The sequence below is a fragment of the Arachis ipaensis genome, chromosome B06 (assembly GCF_000816755.2).
Source record: "Arachis ipaensis cultivar K30076 chromosome B06, Araip1.1, whole genome shotgun sequence".
In the NCBI taxonomy this organism is placed as follows: Eukaryota; Viridiplantae; Streptophyta; class Magnoliopsida; order Fabales; family Fabaceae; genus Arachis; species Arachis ipaensis.
In genome coordinates, this window is record NC_029790.2 from 39547562 (window position 1) to 39571502 (window position 23941).

General features: G+C 39.9%; 1 protein-coding gene across 1 annotated transcript; it reads left to right on the forward strand.

Moving 5' to 3' along the window:
- On the forward strand, positions 1276-1605 carry LOC107646773 (glycine-rich protein DOT1-like). Its single transcript, XM_016350930.1, has one exon. It carries the CDS (start codon positions 1276-1278, stop codon positions 1603-1605), a length of 330 nt encoding a protein of 109 aa, XP_016206416.1.

Here is a 23941-nt window from a genome sequence, read left to right on the forward strand (position 1 = left end):
GTGACAAACACTGGATACTTTAGCTCACAGTATCTGTTTGCAAATTTGACTTGATCTGTGGCAATGAGGAGCTGGTCGGCCTTTTCCTGCAGGGTAAAGTTCTTTTTCTGCCATGAATCATCATGAAAGATATCCAAGATAGAGGTAGAAGATTCTCCTCTTTTCTGTTTGCCTGCAGTTGCCTTGTCTTTTTCGTTACTTTTGGGATCAGACATCCTGAAAAGCAGAAGTAACAGGATATAATTTGAAGAACTAAAGCAGGAAAACAAGTAGGCAAGTAGGATTTTGTCAATGTAAGCATAAAGGCAAAAGAGCAATAGAAGCATGAAATGAGTTAAATATATGTATATTTTGGATTGTATTCGAGTTAAAAGTCTGAGAGTAAAAATCACAATCCAAAATATAGTATAAGTGGAATTCAAGTTAATTTGGAAAAACAGTAATCATGCCTTGAGTTAGGAAGTTAGAGTAGTTAGGTAAACGCCAAAAAGAGAAGTTAGAAAGTTAAACTGGTTAGGAGTTAAAAAGGAAGTTAAAGTGAGTAGCATGAGAATGGTTTTCCTAGTTACCAAGAAATTCACAAACTTGAAGAACAATCAACTCATATTCAAGCAAGGATTGCAGTTTATTGATGATAATTCCTATAGGTAAAGTAAGTGTAAAATAAGAATGAAATCATCAATAAACAATTTATTACTCAGGGAACCAAAAGGAATAAGAATGCTAGCCCGTGCATTCATGAATTGGTTTGGTTGTAGCCAAGTAATGCAAAATACTGAATTTCCAAACCAATACATGAATGGGGGTAGATTAAACCATAAATTTGCAGAAAATTGGGCAGTATTCCGGCTAAAATTAGATGTTCCCGGGTAGTAAACAGTAGAAAAAAATCAGTTTAGATGAAATTAAATAGTGCTGCAAAGAGTCACAAATAGGAGGAATATGAAAGAACAGCAGCATCAAACATGGAAGAATAACAGATGAACAGCATCATCATCACAACAAATTCAAAATTGCGAAATAGATAAAACAAGTAGCAAGAACGGCGCAATTATCAGGCGTAAATCCACTAACCACATCCTAGCTACCTAACCACCTAAAATCCACTACAACATGCATCCCTAACTATCCTAATTTGAGCAGAAACTGAAAAAAATGCAATTAACTAACTAACTGATAGAAGAATCGGTTTTTGGCAGAACCTGGTGTGTAGGAGAATAAAGATATGGATTAGAGAGATGGTGGGAGTGTGGTGGTGGTGTTGTTGCGGCGGCGATGGATGGCGGCACAGCGGTGGTCTGTGGTGGGGGTAGGGGGCTGTGTGGTGGGTGTAGGTTTAAGGGAAGAAGGAGTAGAGGTCAGGGGGTTAGGGTTGTATTGTGGTGGCTGGTGGGTGGTTGGCTGGAGGTCTGGGAGGTGGCGGTGGTGCTGGGCGGCTCGGAATGGGGCGGCGGCAGTGGGGGTGGGATCGTGGAGGGAGGAGGAGAGGGGAGAGGGAAGAAGGGGAGAAGGGGGAGTGGCTCTGACGAGGGTGGTTCGGCGGTTTGGGTGATGACGGTTTTGGGCGGCGATGGTGGTGGTGTGGTGGTTGGGGGGAGAAGGTAGAGATATCAGAGGAGGATTAGGGGGAAAAGGGTGACGCAGAATGGGTAGGGTTTCGCATGGTGGGGGTTATTGATTTTGAATCCACGCGAACGTGTAGGGCACGCGATTGCGTGATTGGGGTGAAAAGGGTGTTGACGCGAACGCATCAGTGATGCGATCGCGCGATTGTGGGATAACGAAAGTGACGCGTACGTATGGGGCACGTGTATGCGTCGCTCAGAATTGTGCAAAACGCACAATTCCAGCGTCGTTTTGGCGCAACTCTCTGTTTCCATTAGGTTCCCTAAAATCCATGCGACGCGTACGCGTCGCTCACGCTTTCGCGTGGGATGTGTGTAGTGCAAGTGACGTGTTCGCGTCAGGGACGCGAACACGTGGGCTAGTTTGTGCTAAAGGTACACCAGCCGCACGATTCCAGCCCAACTTTCTGGGAGTTGGATCTTTACGCCGATTGCTGATCGACACCGACGCGTGGCCTACGCGCTCGCGTGGGGGTGAAAATTTAATTTTTTTTTTTACAATTATGCAGTATGCAATATGTGATGCTAATATGGATACTATGAATAATTCTAGGTTCAATGAAAATAGAATAAAATAAAACTTAAAAACAAACAAAATAAAATAAAACTGAAAAAGGAACGATCATACCACGGTGGGTTGTCTCCCACCTAGCACTTTTAGTTAAAGTCCTTAAGTTGGACATTTGGGGAGTCCTTTGTTATGGTGGCTTGTGCTTGAATTCATCCAAAAATCTCCACCACTTTTTAGAATGCCAACAGCCTCTGGGATCCCAGACTAGGCATGTGAAACCTTTGAGCAATTTCAAACAGGTTTTCAGGTTCCCGGGGTGTTGAATGTCAGAATAAATTTCAGGATCCCAAACCTTGCTTTTATATCCGCCTTTGTCTCGATTTATACTTTTCCAGCCGGGCGGTTTAGAAGTTGTATTCTCACCAAGATGACCAAACATTTTCCGAGACCCATCCAATTGAACTCGAAACCAATCCTTGCACTTCAAATTGAAGCGTGGATCCTTATTGAATCTTGCATACCAGCTCTGAGTATGAACCATTTCCCTTTTACTCTTAAAGCCACAAAGAGCTCTAAGCTCGCCATCTGTTTCAAGCAAACCATATTCAAGTGGAAAAGTAAAGATAAAGGCTAAGAATTTTACCCACTTGAATTTTGTATTGGGTGGTAATGGCCTCGGGATATGTGTTTCCAGTGGTTTTGTAAGCTCTACTCCCTTGTGTTCTTCTGTGAATTCCTCCACTTCCTTGCGAACTTCTTTAATTTCAACCACGTCTTTATCAAAGTCTTTGATATCTTCCTCATCACTCAAATCATAGGTTGGAGGTTGCGAAAAGTCTACCTCCGCATCATCTTCGTATTCACTTGGGGAAGATTCTTCCATCTCAAAGAATTCATTTGCGGATGCAAGTTCATTACTATGAGGACTTGACTCATTATCATTGTCAAGGAAACTCGCCTCTGGAGTTGTTCCGTCCAGCTCTTCATAAGATTCCTGCTTTGGGGGTTGTGCACTATCCTCCTTAGCAACAATTGCAAATTTCTTGACGGAATTCTCCTCAATTTTGGATTCCCATGGAGGTTCAGCATCTCCCAAGTCTTCAACCAATTCTTCTTCTTTGATAATTTCAGCTTCCTCTACTTGTTCCAGTATAAAATCATGCTCTTTACTGTCCATTGGAATTTCGAGTATCTCCTTCATGCTGCGTTCTTCATTAGATTGCCCACATGAAGCCATGGGGGTTCCTTGAGTGTCCGAACGTCAGGAATTGGCTTGTGAGTATGGTGGTACAAAGCTATGTTGAGGAGGTGGTTCATAGGCATATGGCGGGGCTTGTCGGTAACTACAGGGGGGTTCACCATATCTATCATCTTGGTATGCACCTCAGAATGGCTCTTGACTGTAGTAAATTGGTGGGTGATGGTTGTCACGAAAGGGTCCACCATAACTACTGTCTCGACATGCATTGTTGAATGGTCGTCGTCCATGGTAGTTTGGAAGGTGTTGTTGCCTAAAGGGTTGATCAGATCCTCATGGCTCCGTCCATCTCTGATTGTTTTGACCTTGATGCATGTTCTCGTTATAGCTTCCATTCCTTTCAACATTATTAGAACCAAACTCAAAGCAACGGGGGTGAGAACTCATAGTACCAATTAAAAATTAAAATAAAATGAAAATAAAAATGAATAAACAGGTAAAAGAAAATATTTACAATAACCAATAATAAGGCACACAGTTTCAATTCCCCAGCAACGGCGCCATTTTGACGAATAGCATTCTTGCTAGTAAAGAATTTTTTTATAAAAATATAATCGCGTTGTAAGTATAGCTTCTAAACCAACAAAGAATTCTTTCGTACAAAAGTTTTGGTTGTCACTTAAGCAAACCCAATAAAAATAATAACCGAAGTATTTAAACCTCGGGTCGTCTTCTCAAGGAATTGCAGGGAGGTATGATTTATTATTGGTTATGTAAAACAGCATATTTTTGGGTTTTTGAAATAGGAAACAAGTAATTTAAATAACAATAAAAGTGCAGGAAATTGAGATTTTGCAATGAAAGAAACTGAACTCAGTACAATTGAAATGTAAAAGTGCAGGAAGAAAAAGTGTATCAATTATACTAAGCTCTCTGGAGTCTCTAATCCTCCAAGAGAGATCTAGAGTCTTTAATCCTCCAGCCTGAGCCTCCTATTCTACTCCTACTCCTATTGTGCGCTCCTTCCTTCTCAAATGAAACTGATGCCTTTATATAGGCTTCCTAAACTACTAAATGAAATTCAAATTGAAAATAAATTACAATTAAATGTAAATTTCGTATTCTAGATGATCCTTATGCCTTTGAGTGATGTCAATTGGACTCTGCTTGCTTTGGGGCTTCAATGGGCTTGAATTGGAATTAATTGAGCCAGAGTTGCAGCTTCCAGGAGAGCATAGCGTTCATTTAGAGAACAGAGCGTTTGGGAACCCACGCGTACGCGTCCCTTACGCTTGCGCGTGCTTTTGCATTTTCACCCATCGATGCGTACGCGTCATGTACGCGTACGCGTCATTATCAATCTTCAGCTCCCAAAGCTCGCACGCTCCTTTCACGCATACACGTCGTTGATAGCGTTTTCTTATCGAGCGCTACGTTAGCTTAGTGAACGCTACTCCACGCGTGCGCGTCATGTACGCGTGCGCGTGGGTAGCAAAATCTCAATTCAGGCATCAGCGCCAGCCACGCGTGCGCGTGCTTTGTCCCAAGTGTACCATCGACGCGTGCGCGTCGATTGCAAAACTTTGCCTCTAAATTTTAACTTGCCCGAAAATGCTGGCTTACTGAACGTAGCGTTCTCTTTGTAAATGAGCGCCAGTCTTTTCCACGCGTACGCGTCATGCACGTGTTGACGAATAGCATTCTTGCTAGTAAAGAATTTTTTTATAAAAATATAATCGCGTTGTAAGTATAGCTTCTATACCAACAGAGAATCCTTTCGTACAAAAGTTTTGGTTGTCACTTAAGCAAACCCAATAAAAATAATAACCGAAGTATTTAAACCTCGGGTCGTCTTCTCAAGGAATTGCAGGGAGGTATGATTTATTATTGGTTATGTAAAACAGTATATTTTTGGGTTTTTGAAATAGGGAACAAGTAATTTAAATAACAAGACAAATAAATTAATAATTAATAAAATCTCCTGGCAAGGTATGAAAAATTGAAATCCTATCCTAGTTATCCTTATCAGGTGTGATGAGAATTGGATTCTGCTCCCACTTAAATTAACACTTGCTAAACAAAGGAGAGTCAAGTGGACTAATTAATTTGATCCTCAAGTCCTAGTCAACTCCTACGGAAAGACTAGAGTTATTGGAGTACAAATTAACCAGCAGAGAATTCCAATTTCAATTAACAGCTAAGTTTGATAACTCAAGTGTTGCTAATTACTTAACCAAAGCCAAAAAGGGAAAATAAATCTAAATTGAATTGAAACCATCATAATTAAAACAATCATTAATCTGAAATACCTCAAATTACATTTAAATATAAATTCAAATCCTAACATGGAAAGTTTGTAAATCAATAACGAAAAGATAAATGACAATTAAAGTAATGGAATAAATAAAAGTAGAAAATAAATTAAAGGAATATTGAACCTGTGATTGAAGAGATCATAGCTTAAACATAATAGAAATCCTAAATCCTAATTCAAAGAGAGAGGAGAGAGCCTCTCTCTCTCTCTAAAGCTACATATAATCCTAAAATTATCTGTTATTCTATCACTAAGTTGTTCTGTTGTTTGATTACTTCATTCTCTGGCTTATATTCTGTGTTTCTGACTTTGATTTGGGCCGAAAAAGGGTCTAGAAATCGCTGGGGGCATTTTCTGCAGATTCTTGTACGTGGCGTCTGTCACGCGTTCGCGTGGGTCACGCGTTCGCGTGGCCTGGGAGTTTTCCTTGTACGCGTCGATGCCATTTCACGCTAGGCACGCGTTCGCGTCGTCCATGCGTTCGCGTCGCTGTCTTTTCTTCAAAACTCCATTTTTGTGTTTTTCTTCCATTTTTGTATGTTTCCTTTCTGTCCTTTAAGCCATTCCTGCCCTATGAGATCTGAAAATACTTAACACACAAATCACGGCATCGAATGGTAATAAAGGGTAATTAAAAATTAATATTTTTAAAGCATAGGAAACATGTTTTTCAAATATATCATAAAATAAGGAAGGAATAGTAAAACCATGTAATTTACATGAATAAGTGGGTGAAGAATTGATAGAAACAATCAATTTGAGCACAAATTATATCATAATATATGGGTTTATCACGCATACGCGTGGTTCTTCAGAATTCCTTGCCCGACGCATGCGCGTCTTGGACGCGTGCGCGTCGAGACGTTTTCGCGCCAAGAGCCTTTTCTTTGTTTAAATCATGGGCCACGCTTTTAAAAGCGTGGCTTAAGGCTCCAAAGTGTGCCCAAGTTCCAAACTGTTCCCCAGAATTCCTCTTTTCTCCTTTTTAGCTTATTTTGTTCTTTTTTGCTTCTTTTTCCACTTATTTCCTACAAAATTTGTAAAATCAAAAGATCAAAGCAATATACTATTTGAGCATAAAATTACTCAATAATTAAGCATTAATCATCAATTTCTTGTATGAAAAAGCATAGAAAAACATGACATGATGACATGTTATCACAACACCAAACTTAAACCTTGCTTGTCCCCAAGCAAGAAAAGAATCATGCAGTAAATGTTTGACAAACCAAGGTAAGAAGAATAGCAACTCAATGTTCATGGTTGGCTAGTTTTCTATGCACGTCACAATTACAAAAGAAATGTAAATGATTGATGCTTCTATCTAGCTCATTTTATGAAATCTTTTCCTTATATTTCATCCTTGAAACAAGCTATTGATTTTTCTTTTTAGTTTCTCCTTTTGGGTGCTTTGCCCCATGAGTTGATAACAAAACTACGATTCTAAATGCTTTGTTTTCAAGTATTACCACTTGATACATAAGCACCACAAGCATTTAATTAGAGGACTTCATTAAGCTCCTTTGTTTCTTTTGTTGACTCTCTAATCATTGATGCTCAGAACATAGAGCTTTGAGGGAGTGCTTTTGCACTTGAGCCTAACCTTGACTCTAAGTGTTTTGCTTTCAAGCTTTTTGCCTGATACATAAACACCACAAGTACTTAACAATTAAATTGTCATTGGTACTCAGAGCCTTCAGCTTTCTCATTCTTTCCCTTTTGCTTTTCTTGCCTTAATTTGCAATTGCTTCTTCAAGGTTTTCATGATTTCAAAGATTTCATAAAATGTCATAGATGAAAACTTCAATTAAATAAAATCTAATAAAATTGAGCAACAGTTAATCATACTAGCCTTCCAATACTTGTATGCACATGCTAAGTTCTTCTTTAATTCCTTGTTTGTTTATGATCATGATACTTTATTGCTTTTGAACTCACAGAATTCAAGTTGGTAGTCATAATGGTGCAGCGAGATGTTACAAATCAAAATTCAAGCTATGCTTATCATACCACACATGCATACAGAGAAGATAAAGACAATCATGCTCTTTAAAGTACTGGAAGCAAATAAGAGGAAAAAGAACTTTATCACCTTATAGTTCATCTTCACTATTGTTGTCATTTTCCTCCCATTCTTCCCCTTCCGATACCAACTTAGAGTGTTTGCTCATCCTCAAGCAACAATTAGAACAATGGTGATGGGGTCTATGATGGATCATGAGTGTCTTACACAATGAAATGTTAGTAGTACATGTGTTTAAGCAAGCAAAATGAAAAATAACAATGAAGGCACAGGAAACAGAGACATTGTGATTGCCAAAAAACAAGTGGAGTGTGCATGATACATGGCATAAAAGATAACTGGCACACCAAACTTAGTGTGACACTTTCACTTGGAATTGATGCAAGTATCTAGTAAAGATTGGAACCAAATTTTGTTGCATAGCAACACCAAACTTAGAATGTAATCACATGTCAATTTATTTGAACTAAAACAAAGGCAACTGTTATATGTTAAATACAATTACCAAGGGAAGAATCTATCATGAATAAGGATTTCTTGGTAGGGTATTTAACAAAAATAGTTAGGGAGCAAAAGAAAAGAAAGCATTAAAAACAAAGAAATGACTAAAGCAAAGAGGAAAATAAATAAAAAAAATTCAAACCAAAAGAAAGGCAAAATTGCAGAGGCATTATGATTATGCAGACAAGTGATGTTGCTGAATAAATTGCATAGAAAATAAGTGGCACACTAAACTTAGAATCTCAGTGTGAAACTTTCATTTTTGATTTGATGCAATCATCCAGAAAGATTGAAAACAAATTGTTGCAGGACAACACCAAACTTAGAATGTAATCATATGCCAATTTATTGAAATTTAAACAAAGCAGACAGAGAAAATAAACAAAGCAAAGAAATGAAATGTTACCTACGTTGGGTTGCCTCCCAACAAGCTCTCTTTTAGTATCATTAGCTTGACATGTTGTTCTTCACTTTCTTCCTCTTCTTCCAGTTTGTTAAGAGAAATGACCTCAAGGGGGGAGAAGATTCAGCTATTGTCCCCTGTCTTGGTCTCTCCTCAGCAAGCTTCCTTTTGTTAATGGCTTGATTGAGCTTGCTTGCTGGATCAGGAGTAGGATTGTTTGCAGTTGACCCTTTCTTGAATGTTGTCCTTGGTATCTTGGTCACAATCCCCTTCTCGGTGCTTTTGTTAGTTGCCTTCACTTCTTGGATTTCAAGACATGGTTATTGTGTGATTATTGAAGTTTTATCTTCATTAAGAGCTTTTGGAATTGGTGGTTCAATGAGCCCTTCTTCTATGCAACTTCCTGCCTCACTTGAGTATGGACTTCCTTGATTGTCTTCCTCACTTTCTTGTTCTTCCACTTCCTCTTTTGAACTTAACATTTGATGTAATAGCACTTTCATGGAGGAGGTTTATTGTTCTTCCCAAGATTTCTTCATCTCCTCTTTATATCTTTCAATCACAGATTCAAGTGTTGAGAGTTTTTGGTTCAGGGAAGCTTGTGGGGGTCGAGTTTTCATGTTCCCTTGTCATCTCAAGTGGCTTCTGTAGATGTACAGTTTCAGGTTCAAATACCTCCATGGTATGCGAAATTGTTACTCTGAGGTTGTAAAATTTATTATTCGTTCTCTCCCTGGTAATGGCGCCAACAAACTGGTACACAATACCATGGTCTAAGCATAACTTCACAACTTCGCACAACTAACCAGCAAGTGCACTGGGTCGTCCAAGTAATAAAACCTTACGTGAGTAAGGGTCGATCCCACGGAGATTGTTGGTATGAAGCAAGCTATGGTCATCTTGTAAATCTCAGTTAGGCGGATATCAAATAGTTATGGAGTTTTCGAAAATAAATAATAAATAAACAGAAAATAAAGATAGAAATACTTATGTATATCATTGGTGAGAATTTCAGATAAGCGTATAGAGATGCTTTCATTCCTCTGACTCTCTGTTTTCCCGTTGTCTTCATCCAATCAGTCTTACTCCTTTCCATGGCAAGCTTTCTGTAAGGGCATCACCGTTGTCAATGGCTACATCCCATCCTCTTGTGAAAAAGGTCCAAATGCTCTGTCACGGCACGGCTAATCATCTGAGGTTCTCGATCATACTGGAATAGGATTCACCCTCCTTTTGCGTCTGTCACTACGCCCAGTGATGCCAGGGCATCTTGGCCAGTTTCACTGACCTTTTCTTTACTGTTTTTAGGGTAGTTTCATGCATTTCCTTAGGAAATAAGCTAGTTTTGGGTAGATATTCACTTACACCATGACTCAAGCATACATTGTTCATTTTACATTATTTCATGAGGATTTTGCATAAGTTTAGTGACAAATTGTATGTTGCATTGCCCATGACTTGGACTAGAACTTTGATGCACTCTATTGCTTGATTTCAGGACCAAAGGAAGCAAGGAAAGGGAGGAAACTTGCAAGGTTAATGAGAAAAGTGATTGCCAATGACACTCTCATAGCCATCATTGCCCACGTTAAGAGTCACGTTAACTAAGTTAACGTGAACTCTAACGTGGAAAAGGGAAGTTGAGCCAACGTTAGTGACACTTAACATTGTCACTAACGTTGGCAAACACTAATGAGTGGCTACGTTAGAGCCCACGTTAACCTAGTTATCGTGGCCTCTAACGTTAAAAGGGGAAGAGAAGCCAACGTTAGTGACATTCAACATTGTCACTAACGTTGGCCTAAGGATGCAACACACCACGTTAACTCCCATGTTAACTTGGTTAACATGGGAGATAACGTAAGAGGTGAGAGTTGTCGCCAACGTTAGTGACACTCAACATTGTCACTAACGTTGGAAGCAACCACACAACCCCCCAAGGAGCCACTTTAACTTCCACGTTAACTTAGTTAATGTGGAAGCTAATGATGAGGAATGAATGATGAGCCAACGTTAGTGACACTCAACATTGTCACTAACGTTCCAATGTGCCCCTAGATCTCACGTTAGAGTACTCAATGGTGCTGTAGGAAAGAGAATATACTCAAGGTTCCTAGACTTGTTTGCATCTTTGCATGTAAACATACCATTCATCAAGGCAATTCAGCAAATGCCTGCATTCATCAAGTATATGAAGGAACTTCTGCCCAGGAAAAGCTCACTCAAAGGAGGCCAGACTATAGTGATAAACAAGGAATGTAGTGCCCTTATTCAACCTGAGTTGCCTACAAAAAGAAGAGACCCAGGGAGTTTTCACATCCCTTGTGCCATAGGTGAAACTATGTTCGATAAAGCACTATGTGATTTGGGGGCCAGTATCAACTTACTGCCTTTATCCCTGGTGAAGAGGCTGCAGATTAATGAGATAATGCCCACAGATGTAATCATCAGACTGGCTGACAAAACTCAAAAACAAGCAATAGGAGTGGTAGAAAATGTGTTGCTAAAGGTTGGGAAATACTTTCTCCCAACAGACTTTGTCATCCTGGACATGGAAGAGAGTCACTCTCATCCAATCATATTGGGAAGACCATTCCTAGCTACGGCCAGAGCACTTATCAATGTAGAGAAAGGGGAGCTAATATTGAGAATCCATGATGAACGACTCAGCTTCAATGTTTTCAAACTCTCACGAGAAACAGATCAAGAGGACAAGGAACGAAGCACAAATGATAATGAGACACTAAAGGAGGAGACAAGCACTGAAGCACAGCCAGATCATTTTGAGATTCCCTTAATTGATAAACAAGGAACACAGCAATTGCCACAGCTCAAGGAAAAATTGGAGGAACCTAAACCTCTAGAGGCAGGCAAAGACAGCATCACAACCCCTGCAGAAAAAGAGGTCACCAAGGGGAAGGCAACCTCAAAAGAAACAAAGAAGAAGGTACCAAGGAGGTGGAGGAACAAGAAGATCCCTACGGAAGACTTCTCTCCAGGGGATAGAGTTGTATCAGCTTACTATATTTATGAATTTCAAACCTGACAAACAATTGGTGAAAACCTTCTTGTGCAGAATATAGTGAGGAACAAGTTTGGTGTTCAAAGCAAACCAAGATGCATGCTAGTCTTGGGAGCTTTGAACACAACACCTCCATCACAGTGCTCTAAACTAAGTTTGGTGTCACCCCATGGTGCCACCAAAATACTTATGAGGACCCACCAATAGTCAGTTAGTTAGTTGGAATTCATAAATAAACAATCAAATCTTTTCTTCCTTTTTTATTAATATTAGCCGTATAGTTCATATGGTCATTTTAATATCTTTTCTTACTTTTCTTAGTTTGTCTTTATAGGAAAAGAAAAGGAGCATTAAAAGGGATAGATTGGACAACCAAACAAAGAAGGTTCGGACACCACAAAAGGAGAGGCTACACACTTGTTCTAAGAAGGGAATACATTGGAAAATGTTGCCATGCAACATTGAAAAAATGGGACCCCTAGAAGACCGAGCAATCCCCATCATAAAGTGATGATCCTTGTCTTCTAGCCATGCATAACCCCAACTGTCCATCAAGTGGCCACTTCATCAATCTACACCCTCCATTCTCTCACAACTTCTCTATATAAACGACCCTTGTCTGTACCACCCTTCATTGTCATCACACACCCTTCACCACTCTTCATTTCGGTACAAGACACCCTCTATCCGATTATAAACATTCCTCCCCTCACTCTCTTCATTGCCATAAAACCCTAAACAACCAAAAGTCTCCACAACCTTACCACCTTCACATATTAACCATCATTCATGGCATCTTCAAGTTCTAAAAGAAGGAATGGAAAGGAACCAATAGAAGAACACTCTTATGATGAAAAGAGATTCAGAAGCTTGCATCATGCATTGCAATACGGGTGGATGGTTGATAAGGAAATCATTTATGAGCTGGGATTTCAAGTTAAAAAAACTGAGTGCCCCGAAATTACGAAAAAGATAGAAAGGAGAAGATGGGAGCTCCTCACTGACCCGGTCATTAAGGTAAATGCAAACCTCATAAGAGAATTTTATGCAAATGCGGTTCGATATAATAAGAAGGATGAGTCCTATACAAGCTTTGTGAGAGGAAAGATGGTGGACTTTGGTCCCATGAGTGCATTGAAGCTACGGTCTATACAGTTTGAAGAAGAAAGCTATCACTCAAGATTGGACAACCCCAATTATGACCAGATTCTGCAAGATATCTGTGTACCAGGAGCTGACTGGGAAAGGGGTGCGGGAAATAAACCAAAGTTCATCAAGAGAACAGACCTCACTCCTGAAGCCAAGGGGTGGTTTGAGCTAGTGAGAAGGTCTATTCTCCCAGCTGCAAACAACTCGGAGGTGAATGTCAAGAGAGCCACAATTGTGCACTGTATACTGAAGGGAGGAGAAATCAAGGTCCATGAACTCATAGCTGAAGGCATTAGAAAGATGGCGGAGAAAAGCGACTCAAGAGGAACGATAGGGTACCCCAGCACTATTTACCGAATTTGCAAGAAAGCTGGGGTGGTTTTTGAAGATGAGGACCCCGTGAGGATAAAGGAAGGCATTCCAATAACTGTACGAAGGATGAATGCCACTGCATCCCCCCTACCTCAACAGAAGCAAAGGAAGAGGACAGCTCCTCAAGTAGTAGAAGGACAAGCCATAGAAGGTCAAACACCAACCACCTTGAATATGCATCAGTTGCAGGAGGCCATTAGTGGACTATCTCAACAATACTTGGAAAGCCAAGGAGCACAGAGAGAACTGCAACTACAGATGATGGGGCAGCAAGAGGAGTCACTCTCAAGATGGATGACTCAACAAGGTGAGTGGCAAAAGCAAATGATGGAACAGCAACTGAGTCAAGGACAATAATGGGGAGATACATTCAACAGGGTGGAACAAAGGCAAAATGAGCAACAAGAATCCATCCAGAGGCTAATCAACATCCAAGCACATCAAGGGGCACACATACATGAGATGCATCGAAGACAAATAGAACAGGCAGAATTATTGGACGAGCAAAGGGCATTCGCAGAAGGAGTTTACATGAGCGAGACAGGACATCACATAAACACTCAAGCCAGGCTCGGCTACTTAGTAGGACAGCTGCCAATATTGCATCCAGGAATAGCCCGATATGAAGAAATGAAGGATGAATTAGCACGAGAGGAAAGACAACGGGTGGAAGAGAGTCATGAATCGGTAAGAAAGGCACTTGAGGATTGGAAGCAAGCAAAATTGGCACGGATGAGAAGGAATGCAAGAGGACACAAAGAAAGCAATCAAGAAGGAGAGCATGGACATCCACAAGAGGAAAAGGTGGTGGAGCTCCTTCTTTGGTCCATTTTTCTTCTATGCTTTAAATAAGGAAGATCTTGTATGAAATAGAACTTGCTTCCATGTTAGTTTAAACCTTCTTGAATTCTGTTTTTTTATGTGTTGAAGAGGTCTCTGTGTGTTGGTCTTTATGTCACTGCATCTTTACTTTACTTTCTTATAAGCTTGTTCCTTTTGAATTAAATGAAGAGAGAATGATTGTTTTTAAAAAGACCAGAGTAGAGTTCATATTGTGGAAGTGCATTCATGAATCTTTGGGGTAGTCATAAGTTAGCTAAGTTGGTTCAACCACAAGGTGGGAAGACAACTATCTGTCCTGAATCATATGCTTTGAACACACCCCATGAGACTAGCTAAATAAGAAGATCCTAATAAGAAAAAGGGAAAGAACAATAAAGGTTGAAAAATAAAAGAAAAAAGTAAGCAATAAGGCTAGGCACCAATGGTTTTAGTCTTGAGGCATGTGTCTGTGGTGCTCCTGTGTGAGGGATCTACTTAGACGAATAAGCTCTTTGGGGTGCCTTATCACTTGGTAACTTGGGTTAACTAACTCGGGATTATCAGCTGAAAGTCCACTATCAAGAGTAACCCTCACTACAGAGCACTTAGTAACCCAAAGAGGTGCTGGACACCAAGGTCTCAAGAAGGAAAATAAATGAACCAGATGCCTGTGGTGTGTATGTATGGGGGAGAGACTTGAGGGAGTAAGTCCTTAGGGGTGCCTCAACACCTAGCACCTTGAACCAACTGGTTCAGGAGTGTTGGCTGAAAGCTTATCTTAAAGAGTTGCCCTCTTACAGAGCACTTAGCCTAAAGAACACAAACAACCCTTGAAATAACAATAAAAGGATCAATAAAAGTCTCATGGGATGTAAGCAAAGTCAGTGTAGTTCTGAAGGCTAAAAAAAAGAGAACTACTCTCTGTATTTTACTTTCTCTGCATTTTCTAGTTTTATGATGTATTCTCCATCTTTGTTTTCATTTGGCCAGTATCAACTTACTGCCTTTATCCCTGGTGAAGAGGCTGCAGATTAATGAGATAATGCCCACAGATGTAATCATCAGACTAGCTGACAAAACTCAAAAACAAGCAATAGGAGTGGTAGAAAATGTGTTGCTAAAGGTTGGGAAATACTTTCTCCCAACAGACTTTGTCATCCTGGACATGGAAGAGAGTCACTCTCATCCAATCATATTGGGAAGACCATTCCTAGCTACGGCCAGAGCACTTATCAATGTAGAGAAAGGGGAGCTAATATTGAGAATCCATGATGAACGACTCAGCTTCAATGTTTTCAAACTCTCATGAGAAACAGATCAAGAGGACAAGGAACGAAGCACAAATGATAATGAGACACTAAAGGAGGAGACAAGCACTGAAGCACAGCCAGATCATTCTGAGATTCCCTTAATTGATAAACAAGGAACACAGCAATTGCCACAGCTCAAGGAAAAATTGGAGGAACCTAAACCTCTAGAGGCAGGCATAGACAGCATCACAACCCCTGCAGAAAAAGAGGTCACCAAGGGGAAGGCAACCTCAAAAGAAACAAAGAAGAAGGTACCAAGGAGGTGGAGGAACAAGAAGATCCCTACGGAAGACTTCTCTCCAGGGGATAGAGTTGTATCAGCTTACTTCCCAGATATTCCCCCTAATCTCCCTACTAACAAGAAGAAGACCATTGAGGAAGCTATAGATGTTATTGAAACTGTAGCAGAGAACGACTACTTCTATGCTTCCGAAAGAGGGAACACAAGAGGAGTAATGGAGCTAAACAATGTACAGAGTTCTTTCCCTGGAACATGTGGAGATCATTGATCCAACCAATGGATATAAATCCACAGCAAGAGGGGAGGACTTTAAGCACTACCAACCACCCTGATGAAGGAAAAACGTCAAGCTAGTGACGCTAAAGAAGCGCTTTATGGGAGGCAACCCATGTTTTATATGCTTTCAGAAGATAGTGAATAAGTCAATATTTATGAATTTCAAACCTAACAAACAATTGGTGAAAACCTTCTTGTGCAGAATATAGTGAGGAACAAGTTTGGTGTTCAAAGCAAACCAAGATGCATGCTAGTCTTGGGAGCTTTGAACACAACACCTCCATCACAGTGCTCCAAACTAAGTTTGGTGTCACCCCATGGTGCCACCAAAATACATATGAGGACCCACCAATAGTCAGTTAGTTAGTTGGAATTCATAAATAAACAATCAAATCTTTTCTTCCTTTTTTATTAATATTAGCCGTATAGTTCATATGGTCATTTTAATATCTTTTCTTACTTTTCTTAGTTTGTCTTTATAGGAAAAGAAAAGGAGCATTAAAAGGGATAGATTGGACAACCAAACAAAGAAGGTTCGGACACCACAAAAGGAGAGGCTACACACTTGTTCTAAGAAGGGAATACATTGGAAAATGTTGCCATGCAACATTGAAAAAATGGGACCCCTAGAAGACCGAGCAATCCCCATCATAAAGTGATGATCCTTGTCTTCTAGCCATGCATAACCCCAACTGTCCATCAAGTGGCCACTTCATCAATCTATACCCTCCATTCTCTCACAACTTCTCTATATAAATGACCCTTGTCTGTACCACCCTTCATTGTCATCACACACCCTTCACCACTCTTCATTTCGGTACAAGACACCCTCTATCCGATTATAAACATTCCTCCCCTCACTCTCTTCATTGCCATAAAACCCTAAACAACCAAAAGTCTCCACAACCTTACCACCTTCACATATTAACCATCATTCATGGCATCTTCAAGTTCTAAAAGAAGGAATGGAAAGGAACCAATGGAAGAACACTCTTATGATGAAAAGAGATTCAGAAGCCTGCATCATGCATTGCAATACGGGTGGATGGTTGATAAGGAAATCATTTATGAGCTGGGATTTCAAGTTAACGTGGACTCTAACGTGAGATCTAGGGGCACATTGGAACGTTAGTGACAATGTTGAGTGTCACTAACGTTCTCGAAGGTTGGCAAGGCCACGTTAGAAGCCACGTTAACCTAGTTATCGTCGAGCTCTAACGTGAGGCAAAGGGGTACATTGGAACGTTAGTGAAAATGTTAAGTGTCACTAACGTTCCCGAACATATACTTTCACTAAATGATTAACACCCCTTACGCCCTGAGCTAAAGTCTCTACCCACTTAACACTTTCTCTCTGCAAGTAAAGCCAAGCCCAAATGAAGGAAAGAATTGCTTCAAACTCAAGATCCAAAGGCCCAAGACTTGAAGAGCAAACTAGAAGCTGAGAAGAGTATTATATATAGGAGTAGCTTTGAATTGAAAAAGGAGTTCTGAAGGCTGAAAAAAGAGATCTACTCTCTGTATTTTACTTTCTCTGCATTTTCTAGTTTTATGATGTATTCTGCATCTTTGTTTTCATTTTCAAGAGCTATGAACAACTAAACCCCTTTTATTGGGTTAGGGAGCTCTGTTGTAATTTGATGGATCAATACTAATTTTCATTATTCTTCTTCTATCTTTTCTCTTGATTTTACTTGAAAGCTTTCGATATTCATCCAATTGAGTAGTTATCTTGGAAGAGAAGCTATTCAAACTTGGATCTCTTTTGAACCTTGAAAGAGGAATGAAGAGATCAAGTTAGAAATGCTTTCTCATGCTGGACCAAATTGGGTTTGGATGGTTATGTGACTATAACCCTCTCAATACTTGATTTGGGAAATGCATGTGGTATAATCAGTGACCATACTTCATCTCTTCTCATGAGCAATTGACCAAGGAATTGGCTATTGATCAAGATTTGAGAGATTGAATTGCAAGAAATTGTAATTCAATCACTTAAGATTGCCAAGGAGATCAATGAGTGTATTGATTGAAGAAAAGATGAAAATGAACTTGATCCGGAGAATTGCAACATCTCCTAAGCCCAATGAACTCCCCATCTCTGATCTTACCCATTCTCTTTAATTTCTGCATTTACTCTTATGAGCAAATCCCCATTTCCCATTTACAATTCTGCAATTTATTTTCAGTCATTTACTTCCAGTCCTTTAATTCTAGCATTTACTTTTCTGTTATTTACATTCCCGCCATTTTATTTTCTGCAACTCTCAACCCAAATTCTGGATTCGCTCAACTAGAACATTCTTCTAATTAAAGTTGCTTGATCAATCAATCCCTGTGGGATTCGACCTCACTCTATTGTGAGTTTTTACTTGACGACAAATTCGGTACACTTGCCGAAGGGAGATTTGTTATGAGACAAGTTTTCCGCGCATCACCCAGCACTCGCGAGTTTGAAGTTCGTCACAGCCATCCCTTCCTAGATCCTACTCGGAATACCACAGACAAGGTTTAGACTTTCCAGATCTCAGGAATGGCCATCCATGGGTTCTAACTTATACCACGAAGATACTAATAACTCGGACTCGGTCCCCTGTATTAGATATCTAAGAGATACTCATTCTAGCTTGTTTGCATGTAGAACGGAAGTGTTTGTCAGGCACGCGTTCATAAGTGAGAATGATGATGAGCGTCACATAATCATCACATTTATCATGTTCTTGGGTGCGAATGGATATCTTAGAAGCGGAATAAGTTGAATTGAATAGAAAACAGTAGTACTTTGCATTAAATCAAGAGGAACAACAGAGCTCCACACCTTGATCTATGGAGTGCAGAAACTCTACCGTTGAAAATACATAAGTGATGATGGTCCAGGCATGGCCGAATGGCCAGCCCCCAAACGTGATCAATAGATCAAAAGATAATCCAAAGATGAACTAAAAATCATAAGATGTCAATACAATAGTAAAAAGTCCTATTTATACTAAACTAGCTACTAGGGTTTACAGAAGTAAGTAATTGATGCATAAATCCACTTCCGGGGTCCACTTGGTGTGTGCTTGGGCTGAGCTTGAAGTTTACACGTGAAGAGGTCATTCTTGGAGTTGAACGCCAGTTTGTAACGTGTTTCTGGCGTTCAACTCTGGTTTGTGACGTGTTTCTGGCGTTTAACTCTAGACTGCAGCGTAGAACTGGCGTTCAACGCCCTTTTGCGTCATCTAAACTCGGCCAAAGTATGAACTATTATATATTGCTGGAAAGCCCTTGATGTCTACTTTCCAACTAAATTGGAAGCGCGCCATTTTGAGTTTTGTAGCTCCAGAAAATTCATTTTGAGTCCAGGGAGGTCAGAATCCAACAGCATCAGCAGTCCTTCTTCAACCTCTGAATCTGATTTTTGCTCAAGTCCCTCAATTTCAGCCAGAAAATACCTGAAATCACAGAAAAACACACAAACTCATAGTAAAGTCCAGAAATGTAAATTTAACATAAAAACTAATAAAAACATCCCTAAAAGTAACTAGATCCTACTAAAAACATACTAAAAACAATGCCAAAAAGCGTATAAATTATCCGCTCATCACTCCACCACCTCATTCTTCATCAAAATTTTGCTTGACACAGATGCCTCTTCTTCTTGATCTTCCACTTCCTCCTTCACATCCATCAGTTGGTCTTCATCTTCCTTGCTCAGCAGTTCTAAGTTTCTCTTCATTTGCTCAAGTGCCCATCCATCTTCTTGAAGAGGGTCTCTTGCTCTTTCCAGGATTGTTCTTGTCTTTCCAAGAGTTTTCCAGTTCTCTCCCTAGAGTCTATGGCACTTTACAGGTATTGTTCTGCTTGTAGCACGAGAGAAACCGATTGGGATGGATTTTGTGGGTTTGTGGGTATTATGGTGAAGTTGTGTTGAGGGGTATAAAATGGATTTTATGAGTAATCAGGTGTGTCTTGTGGTTGGTTAAATGAATTGTATGGATATTGAAGGAAACTTTGTGTTGAGGTATAGTCAAATAATGAAGGATTTTCAAATGAAAAACGAGGAGGTGAAGTTGGACAACTTTGCATATATGAGTTGAAGGTTTGCTCAAGTGATGATGGCTCTTGATTAATGGAGTATGACACATTGAGTGCTCTCTGATTTTGATCCTCCCAAGCACGACATGAAGAATTGTTGAATTCATCACAGTATGGATCATCTTGTGACCTTGGGGGACAATTTTGCATGAATTTATTAAAAGCACACTCCAGTGATGATGTCTCATGATGAGTGGAATATGAACTATTGAATGCTATTTGGTTTTCATCCTCCCGCCCACAACTTGAGTGATTGTTGGATTCATCACAGGGTGGATTATTTTGTGGCATGGAGGAGCAATCTTCCATGTATGTAATGACAGCATAGTCAAGTGATAATGTCTTTGAATGATTAGAATGTGAATCATTGCAATTCCCTTCCCAGCCATAATTTATGTCAGTGTCATAAAAATATGAATCACTTTTTGGCTCTGGGAAATAGTTCATTTCACTTGATTATTCATACTCCCTCATTCCTTGTTGATATTCCCAACCACCATGAGAATAATGACCTAAATCATCTTGTGGTGGTGGGCAATATCTCATGAAATTGTCTTGATCATTTTCTAAAGCATATCCCCATTGATTGGGTTGCTCAAAATCTGTTAATTCTTGGTGATACTCCCAACCACCATTAGGATACTGATATGAATCATTTTGTGGTGTTGGGTAGTATCCCATGAATTTGTCTTGCTCATCTTGTGGCTCTGAAGCATATCTCCATTGATTAGAGTGCTCAGAATCTGTGATTTCTTGGTGATATTCCCAGCTACCATTAGGATAGTCAATTAGTGATGGTGGATAATATCCCATAAAATTTGTTTGATCACAAGATGAGTTGAACTCCATTTGAATTTTGTAAAACACATCACCAATGAAAATTGAAATTCATGTCATAGAGAAGAATTTCTTAGTGAGGCAATAACTCAAACACCTTGGTATCAACTTGAAACAGAAAATTAAAAGAACAAAAACAAAGAAAATGCTTAATCTAGACTTCTCACCCACTTAATCATTGTCAATCTAGATCAATCCCCGGCAACGGCACCAAAAACTTGATGAGGGAAAATTAGATTTCCACACAAACTCACCGGCAAGTATACCGGGTCGCATCAAGTAGTAATAACTCACAAGAGTGAGGTCGATCCCACAGGAATTGATGGATCAAGTAACTTTAGTGAGGTGATTAATTTAGTTAAGCTGACAGTCGTGAATTGAATGAAATCTGAGCAGCAGAATGTAAATTGCAAGAATTGTAAATTGCAGAAAGTAAATTTGACAGAATCTTAAAGAGCAAGAAATGTAAAGTGCAGCAAATGTAAAGGGAATTGGGTGCAGGAAAATTAAAGAAAGCAGTAGATTAAGCAAGCGAAAAGAACTTGAGAACAAGTAGCAGGAAATTTAAATTGCAGGAAGATTAAATCAGGCTGAATCATGAACAAAATTGTAAAGTTGCAGAAAAATAAAAGTGCAAGAAATTGAGATTTTGCAATGAAAGTAAACTGAACTAAGTACGATTGAAATGTAAAAGTGCAGGAAGAAAAAGTTTATCAATTATACTAAGCTCACTGGAGTCTCTAATCCTCCAGCCTGAGCTTCCTATTCTACTCCTACTCCTACTGTGCGCACCTTCCTTCTCAAATGAAACTAATGCTTTTATATAGACTTCCTAAACTACTAAATGAAATTTAAATTGAAAACAAATTACAATTAAATGTAAATTTCGTATTCTAGATGATCTTTGTGCCTTTGAGTGATGTCAATTGGACTCTGCTTGCTTTGGGGCTTTAATGGGCTTGAATTGGAATTAATTGAGCCAGAGTTGCAGCTTCCAGGAGAGCGTAGCATTCATTTAGAGAACGGAGAGTTCGGGCACCCACGCGTACGCGTCCCTCACGCTTGCACGTGCTTTTGCATTTTCGCCCATCGATGCGTACGCGTCATGTACACGTACGCGTCATTATCAATCTTCAGCTCCCAAAGCTCGCGCGCTCCTTTCACGCGTACGCGTCATTGATAGCGTTTTCTTATCAAGCGCTACGTTAGCTTAGTGAACGCTACTCGACGCGTGCGCGTCATGTACGCGTGCGCGTGGGTAGCAAAATCTCAATTCAGGCTTCAGCGCCATCCACGCGTGCGCGTGCTTTGCCCCAGGTGCACCATCGACGCGTGCGCGTCAAGCACGCGTGCGCGTCGATTGCAAAACTTTGCCTCCAAATTTTAACTTGCCCGAAAACGCTGGCTTAGTGAATGTAGCATTCTCATTGCTAATGAGCACCAGTCATTTCCATGCGTACGCGTCATGCACGCGTACGTGTGGTTCTTCAGAATTCCTTGCCAGACGCGTGCTCGTCTTGGACGCGTGCACGTCGTGATGTTTTCGCGCAAAGAGCATTTTCTTTGTTTAAATCATGGGCCATGCTTTTAAAAAGCATGGCTTAAGGCTCCAAAGTGTGCCCAAGTTCCAAACTGTGCCCCAGAATTTCTCTTTTCTCCTTTTTAGCTTATTTTATGCTTTTTTGCTTCTTTTTCCACTTATTTCCTACAAAGTTTGTAAAATTAAAAGATCAAAGCAATATACTATTTAAGCACAAAATTACTTAATAATTAAGCATTAATCATCAATTTCTTGTATGAAAAAGCATAGAAAAACATGACATGATGACATGTCATCACTCCTCTCCCGGCTCCTTACCTCCACGTCTCATCCTCAAAAAGAATGAATAAAGTATAATTAGGAATCATAGGGTAAGTAGCACAAAAGGGTAAAGGAGAGAGTAAATAAGCATCTAATTGAGGAATTTTGCATAGTGGTGTGGTATGATCGAAAGATGAGCCATGTGTGTATTCCAATTATGCGCGCGGTTAGAATACACACAACGGCCGGTTAAAATGGCATCCACACGATCAAAAAGTAAGCATGTGTTCCTCAATTAGATGGCCTAGGTTGCAATTAGAGAATAAGCAAGAGATGAGGCACCAACAAACCTAGGTAACCACAAAAGTGATTTGAGTAATTGATATTGGATATTGAACTTGTGCAAGTGAAAGCGCAAGATTACTAGAAAGTGGCACAATCAACAATAACCAATTCATGATGAAAAGAGAACTACTTATTCATCTTCAAAATTAATGACATAGTCACATTATGGTAAAGGTACTTGTTGCACAAAGTGTCAAGCTTGCTAAGAATCAAGCCAAGTCACTCAAACAAATGCAAAGCATTAAAAACAAACGAGTACCTTGTTATGTGATTATATGAGAAGCATGATGAATAAGTAATGTCAACTCAATTCACTTAATTCAATGCACTTACATAATTTGTCCTAGTGGTATAGTCAAAACATGAGTTATTAAACCTACTAGATACTAGTAACTTAAGGCAAAGCATAAGTGCATTGTATTTAATCAAGATACAACCCTATCACTATCAAACAAACACTTGCAACTTATTCAATTAACAGCAAGTAAACCAAAACTAATATAACCACTAAAATGAAAATAGGATGCAATGAAAACTAAGTAAAACAAGTAAAAAAATATGGAAAAAGCAAGGTAAGGGGGGATGGAGGGAAAAAGAAGAGAAGAAGTAGAGGAAAGAGAAGAAAAGAAGTAAAGTGAGAGAAAACAGAGGCGTGCGTATGCACAGGTATGTGTGCGTACGCACACAAGGCGGAATAGGGAAGGTGTGCGAGCGCACTCTCTATGCGAGCGCTCCGGCAGAAGAGGAATTAAGGAGTGTGCGCTCGCACAGAAGGGGTTTTTTTTTCAAATTGCTTGGGAATGGTTCATGTGTGCGTGTACACAGAGGTCCGTGCGCACGCACAGAAGCAAGAAGGGTTGGGGTGCAGGCACACAACCTGTGCTAACGCTCCCACCAGAGGGGCTACAAGCTTGCGTGCGGATGCACAATGCTGTATGCTCGCACAAGGTGGCGAAAAGATGGTATGTGTGCGTACGCACGAGCAGGTGCCCTGTTTTGCAAAAATTTTTCTTCCATTCCTAAGGTACTAAGCCTTAGTTCAATCAACATTTCAACCCAAAAAAATTCAAAGATACCAATATTCATGATCCACAAGCAATTTAACTTATCCAAC

Excerpts from the sequence above, each read along its gene's own strand:
- LOC107646773 (XM_016350930.1), top strand. The coding sequence starts at position 1,276 with ATGGATGGCGGCACAGCGGTGGTCTGTGGTGGGGGTAGGGGGCTGTGT.